This window comes from Mauremys reevesii, linkage group 15 (genome assembly GCF_016161935.1).
Source record: "Mauremys reevesii isolate NIE-2019 linkage group 15, ASM1616193v1, whole genome shotgun sequence".
Lineage (NCBI taxonomy): Eukaryota > Metazoa > Chordata > Testudines > Geoemydidae > Mauremys > Mauremys reevesii.
The window spans coordinates 12,794,680-12,814,119 of NC_052637.1; the positions used below are offsets into that span (position 1 = coordinate 12,794,680).

Here is a 19,440-nt window from a genome sequence, read left to right on the forward strand (position 1 = left end):
TGGGGCAGGCGTGCACTCCGGTGGGCTGCGGCCACAGACGTCTGGTCCCTGCGGTGGCTGGGCCCCTACTGAGTTCTGCAGGCCAGCTTTTATACTTCCGGGTCTGCGCCGTGACCTCTGAGGGGCGGGCGCAGGACCCGGTGGCTCCGCCCACAGTGGGGTTGGGGAAGGTTTGTCCCTCAGCGGGGCGGTGGGGTGTCCCACGGCTTCGCTACAGTCTGGCTCCGCTGAACAGAGCTCATGGGATGAAGCAGGGGGGCTGGAGTCAGGGGTCAGTCCAGAAGGCAGTGAGGCTGTGTGGCCTCCCCTGAAGGGAGAGTGAGACCCTTTTGGGGTCTGGCCCATCGAAGTGGGTCCTGCAAGGAACTGGCTCAAAGCTGGGGGCGCAGCATCGATCCTATGTATCTGGGACAGTATGTGTGTGAGGCTGTTCCCCCTGCCGGAGGCTCTGGGATCTGCTATGTATGTGTGTGTGTGTGTGTGTTTTGTTGTCCCCCGCTCAGTGTGTGGGTGCAGGTGCATGCATCCCTGCTGCCCTCTTCTCTTGCTCGGAGTGTGGGGGTGGGGTGTGTATTTCCCTTCTGTGCCCTCTTGGAAGGAAGGACACCTGTTCTTGGGGCTGGGGGGGCGGGGGTGCAAGCTGCTTTGTGATGCATGGAGACAGCTCAGTTCTGGTCCGGTCCTGGCGTGGCAGGTGCTGCCGGAGCTCAGAACTCCACAGAAATACCAGAGGTCTGAGGATGTAGGGTCTGGGCCAGGCTCCTTAGTTTGTGTGCTGCAGACAGAAGGGGAATGCTGCAGGGGGAGAGCTGCCAGTCACAGCAGTGGTGCATTGACAGAGCTCTGTATTGTGTGTGCGCGGAGGGGGAGCAGTGAACTTGAATCGCAAAGGGTCAGGGTGGAGGGGAATTGTCAGCACTCTGTGTTTGGGGCAGGGCAGCAATGATAGCTCATTTCTCTGATGTGTGGGCAGCATTAGGACAGGCACAACAGGGGTATTGTAAGTCAGGACTGAGATCTGTCAGCAGAGCTGTAAGGAGTCAGGGCTGGGACAGCAGGGGGCTGCGGGTCAGGACTGAGGGGCACCAGCACAGCTGTGTGTGTGTGAGCCCAGAGATGGAATGGGATGGGGGAGAAGGGGGCTGTGGGTTAGGACCGAGGACATCGGCAGAGCTGGGGGTTATGGGCAGGACAGCAATGACCATCAGTCACTGAGGCCTAGAAACCTGGAATTGCCTTTTGCTCACTACCCCTGGGTCCTGCCGCCTTTGCTAACCTGGGAAACTGAGGTTTGTTTACGTGTCTGTTTCACTGCAGCCACACCCCCCAACCCCATCACCTTCCCTCACATCCTGGTAGTCTGATGGAATTTACAAAGGGAGGGATCACCTGTCACAGGTGGTGGGAATGAACAGCTCGACCCCTTTGGCTTTCCCATCAGGGCTATCTGCCATAGGAACAGACCCGTCCCTTCCTTTCTCTAACTTTAATCAATGCCTCTGACTTTCTGTTCTAATCAGCCCCCACGAGACTGCCATGGAGACCGGCATTTCCCGGCAGCGTTGCGATTCTAATGGCCCTCGGCGGGACCCATTAAAACAAGTAACTTTGTTTCTGCTGCTGGCCTGTAATTCCTCCAGAGGGTTGTCAGCTCTCCAGGCCAGGCCTGGCCCTGTGCTAGGCTGAGCCCTTCTCAGAGCGCTCATTAAGGCATGTGAAGTTCTAATTACCGGTGTGTCCTCATGTAGGTCTCTAAGCTAATAGGTGCTGCAAGGCTAATTGGAGAGAGTTCTTTTTAGAAGGAGCTTTGCTAATGGGAATGGCTTTAATAAGCACAGAGTGAAACAGCCTTTTGGGAGGGTTGGGTTTTTTTTTTTTTAATATTTTTGTGCTAAGCAGAGCGTTAGTGAAATTAACATGTTTCAAATGAAATTGATCCAGGTTGTATAAAAGGTCACCATCGCCTCCTGAAGCACCGCTGTGTGCTGCCTCAGTTTCTCCCTCCACTCCCCTCCCTGATATCACCTTGACTTTAAGGCCAGTAGGGACCATCATGATCATCTAGTCTGCCCTCCTGCACGTCACAGGACATAGAACCTCACCCACCCACTCCTGGAATAGACCCCCCAACCTCTAGCTGAGTTACTGAAGTCCTCAAATTATGATTTAAAAACCTCAAGTGACAGAGAATCCACCATTTACACTAGTTCAAGCCAGCTAGTGACCCCTGCCCTGCACTGCAGAGGAAGGCAAAAATGCCCCAGGCTCTCTGCCAGTCTGACCTGGGGAACCCCCTCCAAAAACCTGCATGTTCCCATGCCAACTTTTGAATTAAGCACACATGTATCTCTATGAGTTAACACTCCATTCACTTTAGTTAACTGTGCTGTCAGGGTGTTCATGACAAGAGAATCTCTCCTGACTCATGCCAAGAAGAATAAACACATGCAAAAAAAAGAAAAGAAAAAAAGTTGATATAATATCTCCTCTATTAGGATGGGATTTTTGAAGAGCTTTGAGGGGGATTTAGGGGCCCAGCTCCCCTGGAATTTCAGCTGGCCCCTGTGAGCTATATCATTTTCTTTATTACATTGGTATTTATCTCATGGGAGACAGTGGCTGGGGAGCTGGGAGCCTGCCATCTATTTCCATGCCTACCACTAACCCACTGGGTGACCCTGGGCAAATTACATGACCCCATCCATGCCTCAGTTTCCCCATCTGCAAAAGGGGGTTAGTTATGCGTCTCTTTCTTTGTAAGGTGCTTTGAGCTCATGAAAATTGCACTGGGTGTATGGGCGTGATGCGGTGTCCACCCACACAAGCCCTAAGTGTGTTAATGTGGGCTGGGAGGGGCCAATTAACCTTAGGGAAACCAGGGCTTTGATAGGGCCTAATGGCAGATGAAGCCCAGCTGTGGGAGGAGCTGGGATAGCATTATCAAGCCAGGAAGCCTGTGCAGTAATGAGCTGCTAGGAGGCAGGATTTCTGCAGTTGTTTTGTGGAGAGACAGGGAGTTGGTCTGGAACATAGAGGAGATCCAGGGGGATAAGCAGGTCTGGAGTTCTGCCCTGAACTAGCAAGTCTTTCAAGAGACCTAGAGGAGTGATGTAGTCAAGGGGCATGGAGAAAGCTCCAGGGGTGAACCCAGAGGTAGGCAAGGAGATAGAGTGCTGGGATGCAGTAACAGGATCTGATACTGAACAGGCCTAGTGTGCTAGTCAGAGGGTACCTCGGTCCCCCCACTGGCAAAGTGGCCCAGGACCTGGCATTGGGACAGAAACTGCCTGAGAAAGCATATGGACAGCTTGTTGGCTCAGACTGTGTTACTCTGGGGTGCCATATAGTGACCTGGGTTGAGTCACAAGGAGGAATCACCCTGAGTTGGGGAGGGTAACAATGTGAGCAGCTGATGGAAGAGGTCATCAGATGGGGGTGAGAGCTGATTCCCAGACCCGTGAGGAGGTGCATCTGCAGTGAATTGCTCTCTTCCCAGGGAGACAGGGCTGAGATTTCAAAAGTTCCTAGAGGATTTGGATGTCCACAATCCGCTAAATGGCAGTAAAAGGCTGTGTGTGTCTGCACTAAGGTAAGGGCTAGCTAATGCACATTCACAGAGATGTCCTAGCCACTCCAATTTATGGTCCCCACACAGCTGTGCAGTTTGTTTGTTTTTTGAGGGGAGGTCCCTGCCTGATCCCTTCTCCTTGTCTCCTCCTGTGTGAATTAGGTTCAGGTGGAGCTTGCCTTTCTGTGAGCCAGGATCTGGGGAGCCCTTGCCCATCTGGATGGGGGAGCTGAGAACAGGCAGGTTCAGGGCATGTACCAAGGACACACTGGTGAGGATGGGTGTGCTTGATGCACCAGAAACTCTCCAGCCCTAGGGAGGGGGAAGGGGAAGGGGAACCCCCACTGAAGTGAATGGGGGCAGTTCATGTGTCTCAGAGCTGTGCTTTTGGGCTGTATTGAGCCCCCCTGGGTGTTCTCTTTCAGCTGAGAACCTCTCATGGAGATGCATGGGCCACTGCCCACCTCTCTGAGCCCACTCTGCTGTTGATGGATGGGTGGATCCCCTTCTGCTTCATACGGTAATGGAGTGCCAGGGCAGTTCCACCCTAGCCAAGGTTGGGAAGCCCTTGTTACTTGAATGACTCCAAGTGCTCTAAAATTCACATGCTTATGCAGTTTCTTAACTTGCTATGCTTCATGGGAGCACAGGGTAGGGCGAGAGAGCCAAATATGGGGTCATATGAGCCAGGGGGCCCTGAGATACAGCCCCACAGCAGGGGGTTGGGAGGGAAGGATTTATGTTCACAATTTCTAGGAACTTTGAAGTTTTGAAATGCACCATGGGCAGAAGAGAATGAACTGTAAACATCTGGGAAAAGTCTGCCTCTGTCCAGGTGTCTTTTTTTATTTTTAAAAAAGTGATCTGAATACAGCAGAAAATTAAGTCATTCAAACTAATTTTAAAAAGAACAAATGCCACCTATAAATTCTCACTAGGCAGGTGCAAGAGTAGATGGAGAATACCCCCTCCCCAAGTCCTCTGTCACACAGCACTTGAGTTCAGTTACAGTAAAACCAAAAGGAATTTATTTAAGAAAGAACAGAGATTCACACAGAAACAACTGTGAGTGACAGAAGCAAATGGCTACATACAAGACAATCATAAAACACAAACTAGGGCCTATGTGTGACAATGCGGTTGTGGCGGGACCCAACTGAGAGTGCCAATGTATATCAAATGAGGTGAAATGTAATGAGATAACTAGCAACTGCAATGGACAATACAGAGTCTGTTTGGGCAATGGTCACATTGGGGGATTAGAGATAGAGAGAGAGCTCTTTAATGTTTTTTTTGAGGTAAAAATTTATAGAAACTGCTTGATCATGGGACTTTAACTTCCCGGATATAGATTGGGAAACAAATGCTAGATATAGTGCATCTGAGACTAGGGTGTATGATGCCATATAGGAAAAAAAAAAGAAGAAAAAGGACCGCTTTAAAACTTTAAACGGATGGAGATTAGGGATAATCTTGAATGAATGGCACAATATCTGAGAATACTTGCTGCGTCTTTAAATGAGGCTAATGAAGGGGAGGAATAGATATGATAGAGGGACGATGGGAATGAAGATGGGGGGTAGACACATACGTATCTCTGAGTAGCCAAAAACTGAACAGCTTAACGGAAGTAATCGGGGGCCGGATAATCTTCATCCTAGAATAAATTAGTAAACATCTGTAGTATCAGTCATGGAAAAAAAAGAAAGAGAGAGAAGTGGGAGTGAGAGGGAGGATGATGGCAAACTGGGATTTACAGCATGGATTTTACGAAGGTAGATCAGCACCAAACCAACCTGATCCTCTTCTTTGAAAAGTAACAGATTTTTAGACAAGATGCGCATGGATCTAATATATCTGGATTTCAGTAATGAAGAACTGGGTCAAATTGGAAAAGATGGGGATCGAAATGAAAATCCAGAGGTGGATAAGGAGCTGGTTAAAGGAGACATTTCATCTATTTATTATTGACCCCCTGGACAAGAGTAGGAGTGGGCTGATAAAGTTTTGGCCTGCATCTTGCAGGAGGTCAGACTAGATGATCATAATGGTCCCTTCTGATCTTGAATTCTATGATTCTATGATTCTATGAATTCAGGACCAATTGCTCAAACAGGGCAGTCACAGCCCAAGGCTGGGGTTTTTCCACCTCTAAGGCAAACCAAACCAGCCAGACAAAAATGACTTCGGTTTCACCCCACTGGCTAACCACAAGTCACACAAGCAATTTCCTTAGACACTCCAGTCTCCCAGTATCATCACCAGTCCCACTCGTCCTGGGGACAAACGGTTATGAAAACCAACACCCCAATAAAAGAAAAAGGTTCTCTCGATCCCAAAGAATCAAGTCCCAGACCCAGGTCAATATACACATCAGATCTTACCCACAAATCATGCTGTTGCCAATCCTTTAGAATCTAGAATCTAAAGGTTTATTCATAAAGGGAAAAAGGTAGAGATGAGAGCTAGAATTGGTTAAATGGAATCAATTACATACAGTAATGGCAAAGTTCTTAGTTCAGGCTTGTAGCAGTGATGGAGTAAATTGCAGGTTCAAATCAAGTCTCTGGAACATCCCCACCTGGGATGGGTCATCAGTCCCTTGTGTAGAGCATCAGCTTGTAGCAAAGTCCCTCCAGACAGGGGTGGCTCTAGGAATTTGGCCACCCCAAGCACGGCGGCATGCCGCAGGGGGCGCGCTGCCGGTCCCGCGGCTCCGGTGGACCTCCCGCAGGCATATCTGCGGAAGGTCTGCCGGAGCCGCCTGCCGGCAAAATGCCGCCCCAAGCGCGTGCTTGGCGCGCTGGGGTCTGGAGCCGGCCCTGCCTCCAGAGGTAAGAAGCAGGATTGAAGACCAGATGGAGATGAGGCATTAGCCTTATATAGGCTTTTTCAGGTGTAAGAACACCTCTTTGTTCTTACTGTGGAAAATTACAGCAAAATGGAGTCTGGGGCTCCCTGAGGGCTCCCTGAGGCTTAGGGTTATGGGGTAGCTGTGTCTAATTCAAAGAGAGGGGCTGAGAGCCCCAGTCAGAAGGATGTGCCTTTGTCCAGGCAGGATTTAGGTGCTGAACTTTGGGGATGGGGGGAAGAACACACCCTTGTGCTTAGCATCTCAGGACATAGGAGACCCTGGATCCAGTCCCACTGCTCTAAAGGCATGTTCGTTATTTAAAATCAATGACCCTATGTGGAGTGCAGCTTTTAGAAGGAGACTCCAGCCTTCCTGTAAAGTCTCCAGATGATGGCGACTCCACCACATCCCTTGGTAAATGGTTCAGAGTTGCTCCAAGACAGGGGTAGGCAACATGTCCATACATGGACACAAGTCTCTGTGGGGTAAATATTTTGAGGTCCATGGCGATCTGAGTCCGGGTTGAATGACTGAAAGACATAACCCTCCCCCCAATGTCTGTCACTAAGTCCAGTAATTTTGTCAAGTGTCCGTCATACAACATGGCGGTGCTGACCTCTGCTCCAAGAACGATTTGAGGATCTAGAAAACTGACCTTAGAGTGCGAGACTCAAGAACCTGAAACTATGTAACTTAACAGGGAGACGGTGAGCAAAGGGTCAACAAAGAGTTGACTAGAAGTACCTACAGGGGAGGGTGTTTCTGGTTGCCGGAGGCTCTTCAGTCTCCTAGACAAAGATGAATGAGAGCCAATGGCTGGCAACAGAAAGGAGACAAATTTGGGCTAGAAAGAAGGGGCATGTTTTAATGGTGAGGGAAATTAGCCATTGGAACAGTTTGTCCAGGGCTGTGGTGGATTCTCCATCATTTGGAGTCTTTAAATCAGGACTGGATGCCTCCTTCTAAAAGATCCTCTCTAGCTCTGGGACAAACCATGCGTGTTGCCAGCCGTGGGCTAGGGTTAGACGGGGTTCACCCCCCCCCCAGATCTGAGGGAGCCACCCACTTGGTGAGACACCCCCCCACCCCCGCCGGTTGCCCAGCAGCAGGACGAGCAGGGAGAGTCCCTGTGGCCTGGCGTGGTGCTGCAGGCAGAGTCTGTCCTGAGCGTGCCCAGCATGTCAGCCCTGTCCCTGGTGTGGGGAGTGAGATGGAGGGAGGGGAAGAGAGGGAGAAAGGGCTGCGGAGGAGGGAGACAGACACAGACACAGCCAGCTGTGGCCATCGGCACTGCCCCACAGCTCCCTGTGCTCCCAGCCCCACACTGCCCCTCCCTTTGTCCCCTCCAAACCTCCATCATAGACCCCCCCAATTAATCCCATCCTACATCCCCCCATCCCCTTCCCATAGTACCCCCATCTTTCTTCAACAGCCCCCACCCAACCCTCTACCATAGACCCCACAAAACCCTCCTGAAGTCCCCAGCAAACACCCCCAAAACAGACCCCCATATAACCCCCAACCCTCCCATCAGCTCCTGTTTAAACCCATCTAGCCCCAAATAAACACATGTAGACACCCCCAGAGAAACCTAAACCCCACAAAACCTCCTTCTGCCACATCCCCCACCCACCCCACTGCACCAAACACTTTCTTCCCACATATGTCCACTCCATGGCACACCCCTCCAACTAAACACCCCCAGAAAACATCATCCTGCCAGCACCCCCTTCCACCCCAACACCTCTCACCCCACCCAGACCTTCCCCTGCCGCTGCTCATCATCCTCTCAGCCCCATTACCCAATAAACCCACCTCTGAAAACCGTCCCTACACCACCATCCCCAAGCCACTTCCCTTCCCCCACCTCCCTCTCTATTCACCCCAGCCCCTCTTGCCACTTCCCCAGCACCCCATCTCCACCCAGGGCCCTTTTGCGGCCCCCAACACCCAGGTCCATCTACCCTAAACATCAGCCTGAATGCCCATAGCTCCTGGCTACACCAACCCCTGCCTCCCTTCTTCAGTCACTCCGGTACCCTGGGGTTCACCACAGAACCCTCCACAGGGCCCCTGACCCCTTTACCCTGGCACCAGCATCCCAACTTCACCGTATGTGGGGCTGGTGACCTTTTCCCCCCTCCTTAGCCCTCCCCTAAGGAACAGACCTAACTGAGGGGTTAGGAGTGTGTGATTGTGAGTCTGGACCCCTCTCTCTTTCCTCAGCTGAGTAGAAAGGAGCACCAGGCAAACCACCTCCAAAGATTTTAACTTTTTGATAGAAAACTGAAAACACCAGAACATTGTTTTGGAGAGAGAGACGAGGTGAGTGAGGTGATATCTTTGATTGGGCCAACTTCTGTTGGTGAGAGAGACAAGCTTTTGAGCTTACACAGAGCTCTTCTTCAGTCTGGGAAATGAACTCAGTATCACAGCTAAATACAAGGTAGTTTATCACACGTAGTTAACAAACATTTCAAGGGACCATTCAAGTTGAAATGGCCCATTAACACCACTCCAGTCATGGGAGGGAGCGGGGAAAGGCAGGTGTGTGGGGGGGGGAGGGGTTAGTTGGTTACAGTTTGTTGTAATAAGCCATAAATCTAGCAAATCTATTCAGTTCATGATTTTTAGTGTCTTGCAAAGTTATGAATTTAAGTTCCCAGGCTCATCTTTTGATGGGGTTGTGCAGATTTCTTTGAGAATGAGGTCTGAGAGGTCAGAGGTAGAGTGATCAATTTGTGAAAAGTATCATTAAACAATTACAATCCACACTCAATGGGGATCACATACTGAAAGAAATCTTTCCTGAACCCCCACTTCTGGCTTTCAAACAGCCCCCCATCCTTCCCAAGATCATCATCAAAACCAAGTTCCCCACAGATCAGGACACACCAACTCAAAGCAGCATCAGATCCTGCCAAAACAACAGATGCAAAACCAGCAGACATATCTCCACTGCTAGGATGAGCAATACTCCCCTCAACGCACCTTTCAAGATCCATGGTTCCTACATGTGCCTATCATGACATGTGGTGTACTTCAGCCAGTGAATCAAATGCCCAGACAACAGCTATGTGGGTTAAAGCAGACAATCACTATGCTTTCAAATGAACGGACACAGAAAAATGATAAGACAAACACTGTATCACCTCTGGGTGAACACTTTTCACAAAGAGATCACTCTGTTGCCGTCCCTTGAAATATGTTAATTGCTTATGCTAAACAATCTGTTCTGCCTTGTATTTAGCTGACACACTGAGTACATTTCCCAGTCCTGAAGAAGAGCTCTTCTGTATAAGTTTGAGTCTCTCAGCAGCAGCAGATGGTCCAATGATAGATATTACCTCACCCGCCTTGTGCGATGGGATCCCCAGGGTACAACCTAGAGGTGTGGGACCGCTGTGTCCCCTTAACTCTCCAGCCTGGGCTGTCTCTCACAATACTATGCCAGTGACAAGCAGCAAACCCCTCCAGTTGCTGTGATCACTCAGCCATCAGCTTGTGGAGACCCACACCCAGTTAAATTGCATGAATGTTCTCTAAGCCAGTCATGAATTATACAGAGAGAGGCACCAGCTAATCACGCCAGCCTTGCACCCTAGAAATATACTGTCTTACACTTCTCAAGACTGCCTTGGACAGTGCAAGCTCATTAGTTTTTTCACCACACCAACAAATGAAAGAACAGGAGTACTTGTGGCACCTTGGAGACTAACAAATTTATTTCAGCATAAGCTTTCGTGGGCTACAGCACACTTCTTCAGATGCATAGAATGGAACACACAGACAGGAGATATTTATACATACAGAGAACATGAAAAGTGAAAGTATGCATACCAACTGAAGAAGAAGTGAGCTTTAGCCCATGAAAGCTTATACTGAAATAAATTTGTTAATCTCTAAGGTGCCACGAGTACACCTGTTCTTGCGGATACAGACTAACACGGCTGCTGCTCTGCAACATATGAAAGTAGATGTGCAACAGCCCTTGTTAAGCTGAGCTGAGATTTCCCCAAACACTTCAACCAAACACACACTGTTTTAGGTAAAATATAAAACAGATTTATTAACTACAGAAAGATTATTAGAAGCTGGCATAGAGATCAGAGTTGGTTACATAAGAAATAAAAATAAATTTGCAGTCTAAATTCTACAAATGAAGTAAGATTTCAATCAAACAGTTTATCACCTTAATAGAATCATAGAATCTCAGAGTTGGAAGGGACCTCAGGAGGTCATCTAGTCCAACCCCCAGCTCAAAGCAGGACCAAACCCAACTAAATCATCCCAGCCAGGGCTTTGTCACGCCTGACCTTAAAAACCTCTAAGGAAGGAGATTCCACCACCTCCCTAGGTAACCCATTCCAGTGCTTCACCACCCTACTAGTGAAAACGTTTTTCCTAATGTCCAACCTAAACCTCCCCCTCTGCAACTTGAGACCATTACTCCTTGTTCTGTCATCTTCTACCACAGAGAACAGTCTAGATCCATCCTCTTTGGAACCCCCTTGCAGGTAGTTGAAAGCAGCTATCAAATCTCCCCTCATTCTTCTCTTCTGCAGGCTAAACAATCCCAGTTCCCTCAGCCTCTCCTCATAAGTCATGTGCTCCAGCCCCCTAATCATTTTGGATGCCCTCCGCTGGACTCACTCCAATTTATCCACATCCTTCTTGTAGTGTGGGGCCCAAAACTGGACACAGTACTCCAAATGAGGCCTCACCAGTGCTGAATAGAGGGGAATGATCACATCCCTCGACCTGCTGGAAATGCCCCTACTTATACAAGCCAAAATGCCATTAGCCTTCTTGGCAACAAGGGCACACTGTTGACTCATATTCAGCTTTTCATCCACCGTAACCCCTAGGTCCTTTTCTGCCGAACTGCTGCCCAGCCATTCGGTCCCTAGTCTGTAGCAGTGCATGGGATTCTTCCGTCCTAAGTGCAGGACTCTGCACTCAGGGGCGGCTCCAGGCTCCAGCACGCCAAGCATGTGCTTGGGGCGGCATGCCGCGGGCGGGGCGCTCTGCTGGTTGCCGGGAGGGCGGAAGGTGGCGCCGGTGGACCTCCCGCAGACGTGCCTGTGGGAGGTCCACTGAAGCCGCGGGACCAGCGGACCCTCCGCTGGCACGTCTGTGGTAGGTCCACCGGAGCCGCGGGACTGACGACTGGCATAGCGCCCCCCACGGCATGGTGCCGTGCTTGGGGCGGCGAAATCGCTAGAGCCGCCCCTGTCTGCACTTGTCCTTGTTGAACTTCATCATATTTCTTTTGGCCCAATCCTCTAATTTGTCTAGGTCCCTCTGTATGCTAGCCCTACCCTCCAGCGTATCAACCACTCCTCCCAGTTTAGTGTCATCTGCAAACTTGCTAAGGGTGCAGTCCACACCATCCTCCAGATCGTTAATGAAGATATTGAACAAAAACGGCCCCAGCAACCATAGGTGGCGAGTTCTATGGGCCCGTGGAGCCCAGGCCCCACCAATAATCCTAAAGGTGGGCCCAGCTCCACCAATGTTTGGGCCCCAGGCCCTGTGCTTTGGAGGGTCCCCGCGTTGCAATGCCAGGCGCTCTCACGGCAGCGGCACCTCCCGGGAGAGGCTCCAGCAGCGACTGGGCTCACAGCCCATTGGCCGGGAACCCCAGCCAATGGGAGCTGCCGGGGACGGTGCCAGAGCTGCCTGGCCGTGCCTCCACAGCAGGGAGGGGGAGCGAGCCACCAGCAGCGTCTGAACCCTGGGCAGAGCAGCAGCAGGGTCTGTCCCTATCAGACAGACTCAGCCGGTGAGCTGTGGGGGCAGCCAGACACATGGACACAGCCAGGGAGGGGGGTTTGTTGGGGACAAACAGACACAGCCAGGGGGGTTGTGGGACAGACAGACACAGCCGGGGGTGGTGGGGGCAGCCAGCCAGACACAGCCAGGGGGTTGTGGGACAGACACACACAGCGGGGGGGTGGGGACAGACAGACACAGCTGGGGGTGGTGGGGGCAGCCAGCCAGACACAGCCGGGGGGTTGTGGGACAGACAGACACAAGGACGCAGCCAGGGGGTTGTGGGACAGACAGACACACCAGGACACAGCCAGGGGGGTTGTGAGGAAAGACAGACGGACACAGCTGGGGGGTTGTGGGGACAGACAGATGGAGCCATGGGCGGGGAAAGGAGCAGCAGTGGGCACCCCGGGGCTGGTATAAAATACACAGGATGGAGGGAGCTTCCTGAGGGGACTATAGCAACACCCCCTGCAGAGCAGACCCAGGTTGCAGCTGGCTCCGCCCATCACAGCCCCCTGCCCCACAGAGACCCACACAACCCTCTGCCTCCTCGAGAGACTCACAATGACCCCTGTGCCCCTGTCAGTCACTCCTCTCCAGAGAGCCCTCCCCTTTGTGCCAGCCCACTCCCCTCCCCCACTGCCTCCCCTCCTCCAAAGCTCCCTACAATCTCCCCCTTTGCCTTCTGCCCCCTAGCCCAGTCCATTCCATTGGCTGGGAGGCTCCCAGTCTAGTGGCTATCAGGGCCCACGGGAGCTGCACATGAGGCAGGGTGCCTGCCTGCAGATGCAGACCTGCCTGGCTGTGCCTCCACAGCACAGGGAGGGGGAGCCCGAGCCACAGGTGAGCAAGCCCTGGTCATCATCGCAGGCCCAGTAATTCTCTGGCTATTTAATTTCACTGAGGCAAAATGTGTGCAATTTTATGGGTTGAATAATTGAATGACATAATACCCACCTGCCCGCATTGTCCATCACTAAGTCCAGTAATTTTGTCAAGTGTTTGTTGCACAACATGGTGGTGCCTACCTCTACCTTGTGCTTCAGGGGGTGTTGGGGTCCAGGGCAGCCTGTTATAGCCTGTTATAGAACTACCTGATTAGTAATTGGATATGTTGGCTGGCATCTTTTTTTAGGTGTTCGCTCCCCCTGATGTTAGAACCTGGCTACACCACTGGGGAGGGGAGCTTCCTAGACCTGTGCAGCTGGGGCTTAGGTGAATTTTGTGGTACTGTGCCCCTCCCCAGCTACCACCCTGCAGTCCCCACTCCTGCACCATGCTGGGCAAGGGGCAGCCCCATCCCCAGTGAGGCTATGGTGAGGGGTGGCAGCAGGGGAGGCCACATGTGATGGCAACCTCCCCCCTCGGTACCCACCATAGGGGAGGTGAGTGGGCTTTCTGGACCTGAGAGGGACCTAGGAGCATGTGCAGTGAACTGCGGGGGAGAGGAGGGGTCCCTCCCCTGGAGCTTGCTGCTGCCAGGGAGGGTGGAGGGGAGTCCTCTTTGGCCCTAGCCCTGGGGCAGCCTGTCTGCACCCCAAGTTCCTTATTCCCAGCCCTGCCCCAGAGTCCTCACCTGACGGGAAAAACACGCAACTTAAATTTGGTGGTCAGTTTAGAGTATCATAGAATATCAGGGTTGGAAGGAGCCTCAGGAGGTCATCTAGTCCAACCTCATGCTCAAAGCAGGACCAATTCCCAACTAAATCATCCCAGCCAGGGCTTTGTCAAGCCGGGCCTTAAAAACCTCTAAGGAAGGAGATTCCACCACCTCCCTAGGTAACCCATTCCAGTGTTTCACCACCCTCCTAGTGAAAAAGTTTTTCTTAATATCCAACCTCCCCCACTGCAACTTGAGACCATTACTCCTTGTTCTGTCCTCTTCTACCACTGAGAACAGTCTAGATCCATCCTCTTTGTAACCCCCTATGAGGTAGTTGAAAGCAGCTATCAAATCCTCCCTCATTCTTCTCTTCTGCAGACTAAACCATCCCAGTTCCCTCAGCCTCTCCTCAGAAGTCATGTGCTCCAGCCCCCTAATCATTTTTGTTGCCCTTCACTGGATTTTCCAATTTTTCCACATCCTTCTTGCAATGTGGGGCCCAAAACTGCACGTAGTACTCTAGATGAGGCCTCACCAATGTTGAATAGAGGAGAATGATCATGTCCCTCGATCTGCTGGCAATGCCCCTACTTATACAGCCCAAAATGCTGTTAGCCTTCTTGACAAAGGCCAGAGGAGGGAGTGTTAGTGCCTGTGCGGACTTCTGGGAAGTGCATGGGGTGGAAGGGGATGCTGGGATGCTCTGGAACCACTCCTTCAAAGCCGGTCAGGACTCTGGGGGAGCCTCCTCTCTGAGCAGACTGTCTCCAGGGCAAGAAGCTTACACCTTCCTGGGTCTGACCTCAGAGCATTCAGCATGCCCTTCCACACCATGCACTTTCTGCAGTGAGTCCGCCCAGGCGGGGTCCTGGGGCAGCCAGAGGTCCCTGCACCCCAACTCCGCAGTCAGATGTGACTCTCTGCCAGACTGTAAAACAGAAGGTTTATTAGATGACGGGAACACAGTTTAAACAGAGCTTATTGGTACAGAAAACAGAACCCCTCTGTCAGGTCCATCTTGCGGGGTGGGGAGCCCAGAACCAAGTTCTGGGTCTCTCCCCATTTCCCCAGCCAGCTCCAAACTGACACTCCCTTCCCTGGCCTCTGTGTCTCTTCCGGACAAGGAGGCCACCTGATCTCTTTGTCCCCAACACCTTCAGTTGGCATCTTGCAGGGGAAACTGAGGCACCCACACAGTATTCAGAGAAAATATTAAGAACATTCCCACTTCATCACAACAGGTGCAACAAAATATAATACTGTATATTGAAGTAGGCAAGTGCTGCTTCTGACTTTCCACTTTTAATTGACCCTTGTAATCTTGTGGCGCTGACGCGTTGTAGCTTCATTTTATATCGGCTTACAGGGCGGGAGCGGGGGGGCACCACCATTTTGGGCCCCACCAAAAATTATACAAACCTGCCGCCTATGCCAGCACCGATGTTACAGGCAGCTCACAGTTCTTTATACACAGGCTGGAATCCCTTCCCAGCCTGGGACCAATCTTCCCCAGTTCAAAGTCTTTGTCTTCCAGATGATCTTCCAGGTCATCTGGTGGAGGAGATGGTGGAGGAGAGAGGCCAAGTGGTGATGTCATTGACCCTCCTTATACTTTCTCTCCAGGTGCTAGAAAGATCCTTGCTGTGATGTGGGGTCGGGCAGTACCCACTGCTTACGTGCCCTCTGTGGAGTCTCTGGGAGAGTGGTTTCTTCTTGATGGGCCATCAACACCAGTCTGGCCAGCAATGGTTGCCCCTTTGTTGTTACAGAAATGTCAGCTGTGGCCATCTCCCAACCTCACTGTATTTCAGTAACACACATAGCAATACTTCATAACATCACATACAATTACAGTACTCACAATTCAACAGGATATTACTGTTCAGCAGATCAAGACTCCTCAAAATGATACCTCCCAAGGCATACTTTGTACCAAACACACCATAATCATATCACAGAAATAACAGGAATACTTGTGACACCTTCAAGATTAACAAACACGTAAGCTTATGCTCAAATAAATGTATTAGTCTTTAATGTGCCACAAGTACTCCTGTTCTTTTCACGGATACAGACTAACACGGATGCTACTCTGAAACCAATCATATCACAGTGGTGAATATGGGGATCCAGGGTGCTATTTTGAGGTACAGAGGGTCAGGGGTGGCTCCAGGCACGAGCACACCAAGCACGTGCCTGGGGCGGCAAGCCATGGGGAGCGCTCTGCCAGTCACCACGAGGGCAGCAGGCAGGCTGCTTTCTGCAGCATACCTGCGGAGGGTCAGCTGGTCCAGCGGCTTTGGCGAACCGCCCGCAGGCATGCCGCCGAATCCGCGGGACCAGGGACCTCCCGCAGGCAAGCCGCCAAAGGCAGCCTGCCTAGATCCCGCCTGCAGAGGGTCACACGTTGTCTTTGTAATATTCTGGGACCAACACAGCCACAACAGTGCATAGCATTTTGGGGTTTTTTTACAGTTTCCATCTGAAGGTTTTCAGGTATCAGTTGCCAAAAACCAAAAAAAAAAAAAAATCATTTTCAGGTTTACTATTTTGATGAAAAGTCAAAATCTTCTCTCCCCTCCGCCCCCTGCAAAATTCCAACTGTCTGTCTCTCTCTTATATTGATATATTTGTGTGTGTGTGTGTGTGTGTGCACGCACACGCACACATCTCTTGTATATTGCATTTCTGCATCAGGGCCAACTTTGACCTTCCTTCTTTCACAATAGACCAGATTTATTGATCCTCATTTCTTTCAACTAGTCTCAATTCTTTGTGAGAGCCAGATATTTCCTGACAGCTTTTCTCAGAGCATCCTTGACCTCTCTGTTTCTCAGGCTGTAGACGAGGGGATTGGCCAGGGGAGTCAGGACTGTGTAGCAGACAGAGAACACTTTGTTCAGGGCTCTCAGGTTGCTGGATTTCGGTAGCATGTAGACAATCATTATGGTCCCATAGAAAAGTGTTACCACAATGAGGTGAGAGGAGCAGGTGGAAAAAGCCCTTTGCCTCCCAGTGGTGGAAGAGATTCTCAGGATGGTGCTAACGATACAGATATAGGATGTCAAGGTTAATAGAAATGGGGAAACTACATCTGGGAAAGAAAATATATAAAAAACCAGCATCAGCTGGCTGGTGTTGCTGCAGGAGAGCTTTAAAATTGGGGTGAGATCACAAAAGAAATGGTCCATTTCATTGGGGCCACAGAAAATTAATTGTGACATAACACACATCATTATTGTACAAGGTAGAAATCCACTTATCCAAGACCCCGCTGCGAGTTGGAGGCACAACTTGCCATTCATACATGTTCCATAGTGCAGTGGTTTGCATATGGCTAAATACCGGTCATAAGACATCGCTGCCAAGAGATAACATTCCGTAGTTGCTAGAAAAGAAAAGAAAAAGAACTGTGTCATGCAGCCCCCCACAGAAATGGTTCTGTCCCCAGTCAGGAGACTGGCCAGCATCCTGGGTAGGAGGACGGAAGTGTAGCAGGTCTCCAGGCAGGACAAGTTCCCCAGGAAGAAGTACATGGGGGTGTGAAGGTGCTGATCAGCCACAACTAGAGCAATGATGAGGATGTTCCCGGCCATAGTCACAATGTAGATCACTAGGAAAACCAGGAAGAGAAGGATCTGCAGTTCTGGGAGATCCCCAAACCCCAGGAGGATGAATTCTGTGAAATCTGTTTGATTTTCCGCATCTCCTTTCTCCATGAGCTGCATCCTGTGATAGTGAAAGGTAATGAACTTCAGAAGATTTGACTGTACTATGAAATTAGATAGATTTCCATCTTTTGATCCCATAAGAGTTCCCACTGCAAACTGAGAGCTGGGTTTATATTGTCTCTCAAAAGAGAAACTTTTTCACTTCAGAGAGATTCATAGAGTTTCCCCACACACCCCAAAGAGCTGTCACCCAGTTAATTTGCCCCTCTTCTGCCCCATACCCCAACTTTTTTCATTCATTGATTCTTAGATTTTGGACCAAAAGGGACCATTTGGGGATGGAGGTTGGCACAATTGATTAAAAGAGCTCTAAACGAGAAACTTGGGGGAGATGCTCAATTCTAGCATTGAGAGGAAGGAAAATCAAGTAAGAAAGGATACACCAACGGAGAAAAGAGCCACAGTGGGTAGGAGAATGAACATTAAGAGGTAAGATAGTGCTGATACCAGTCAGGTACTGGTAGTAGAATAACTGTGCCCAATCAAGCAAGCAAGGAATGTGGGCGAAGCCAAGCAGCAACAGTTAATATATTTGTACACCATTGCAAGGAACCAGGGTGACAAAATGGAGGAACTAGAACTACTGGTGCTGGAAGTGAAACCAGGTATTATAGGGATAACAGAAACATGGTGGAATAATAGTCATGCCTGGAGACCAGGTATTGATGGGTATCTGCTGTTCAGGAAAGACAGAAATAAAGGCAAAGGTGGTGGAGTAGTTTTGTATATTAATGATGAGGTAGACTGTAAAGAAATTAGAAGTGATAGAATAGATAAGACAGAGTCTGTTTTGGCCAAAATCACTTTGGGGAAGTGATAAATTGGAGGACAAGTGCTTCAAAAAGTAATTTTCCCTCTGCTGATACTCACACCTTCTTGTCAACTGTTGGAAATGGGCCACCTTGATTGCATTGGCCTTGTTGTCATTATAAAAGTAATTTTCCCTCCCTTAAAAAGAACAGGAGTACTTGTGGCACCTTAAAGACTAACAAATTTATTTTAGCATGAGCTTTCGTGAGTTACAGCTCACTTCTTCGGATGCATAGAATGGAACACGCAGACAGGAGATATTTATACATACAGAGAACATGAATAGGTGGAAGTATGCATACCAACAGGAAGAGTCTAATCAATTGAGATGAGCTATCCTCAGCAGGAGGAAAAAAAACTTTTTGAAATGATAATTAAGATGGCCCATAGAAGGTGTGAGGAGAACTTAACATAGGGAAATAGATTCAATGGTTGGGTCATTACACTAATTGAATCTATTTCCCTATGTTAAGTTCTCCTCACACCTTCTATGGGCCATCTTAATTATCACTTCAAAAAGTTTTTTTTTCCTCCTGCTGATTATAGCTCATCTCAGTTGATTAGACTCTTCCTGTTGGTATGCATAGTTCCACCTTTTCATGTTCTCTGTATGTATAAATATCTCCTGTCTGTGTGTTCCATTCTATGCATCCGAAGAAGTGAGCTGTAACTCATGAAAGCTCATGTTAAAATAAATTTGTTAGTCTTTAAGGTGCCACAAGTACTCCTGTTCTTTTTGCGGAAACAGACTAACACAGCTGCTACTCTGAAACCTTTCCCTCCCTTGGTATTCACCCCCTCTTGTCAACTATTGAGAATAGGCCATTTCCACCTTAATTGAATTGGCTCGTTAGCACTGACCACCCTACTTGGTGAGGCAATTCTCATCTTTTCATGTGCTAGAATATATATTCTGTTTATCTGATGAAGTGGGTTTTGGCCCATGAAAGCTTATGCCCAAATACATATGTTAGTCTCTAAGGTGCCCCTCATTGTTTTTGCTGATACAGACTAACAGGCTACCACTCTGAAACTAATAATAATAGGGGCCCAGATATTCCTGGGTGTGATTGCTGACAGATTTCTTCACCAACTA

The 19,440-nt window shown here is 49.8% G+C and overlaps 1 protein-coding gene across 1 annotated transcript; it reads right to left on the minus strand.

The window, feature by feature from the left end:
* Positions 1-16,568: 16,568 nt before the first annotated feature.
* On the minus strand, positions 16,569-17,531 carry LOC120383065 (olfactory receptor 5B21-like). The gene has a single exon (XM_039500699.1). The coding sequence runs from the start codon at positions 17,529-17,531 to the stop codon at positions 16,569-16,571; it is 963 nt and encodes a 320-aa protein (XP_039356633.1).
* Positions 17,532-19,440: the final 1,909 nt, after the last annotated feature.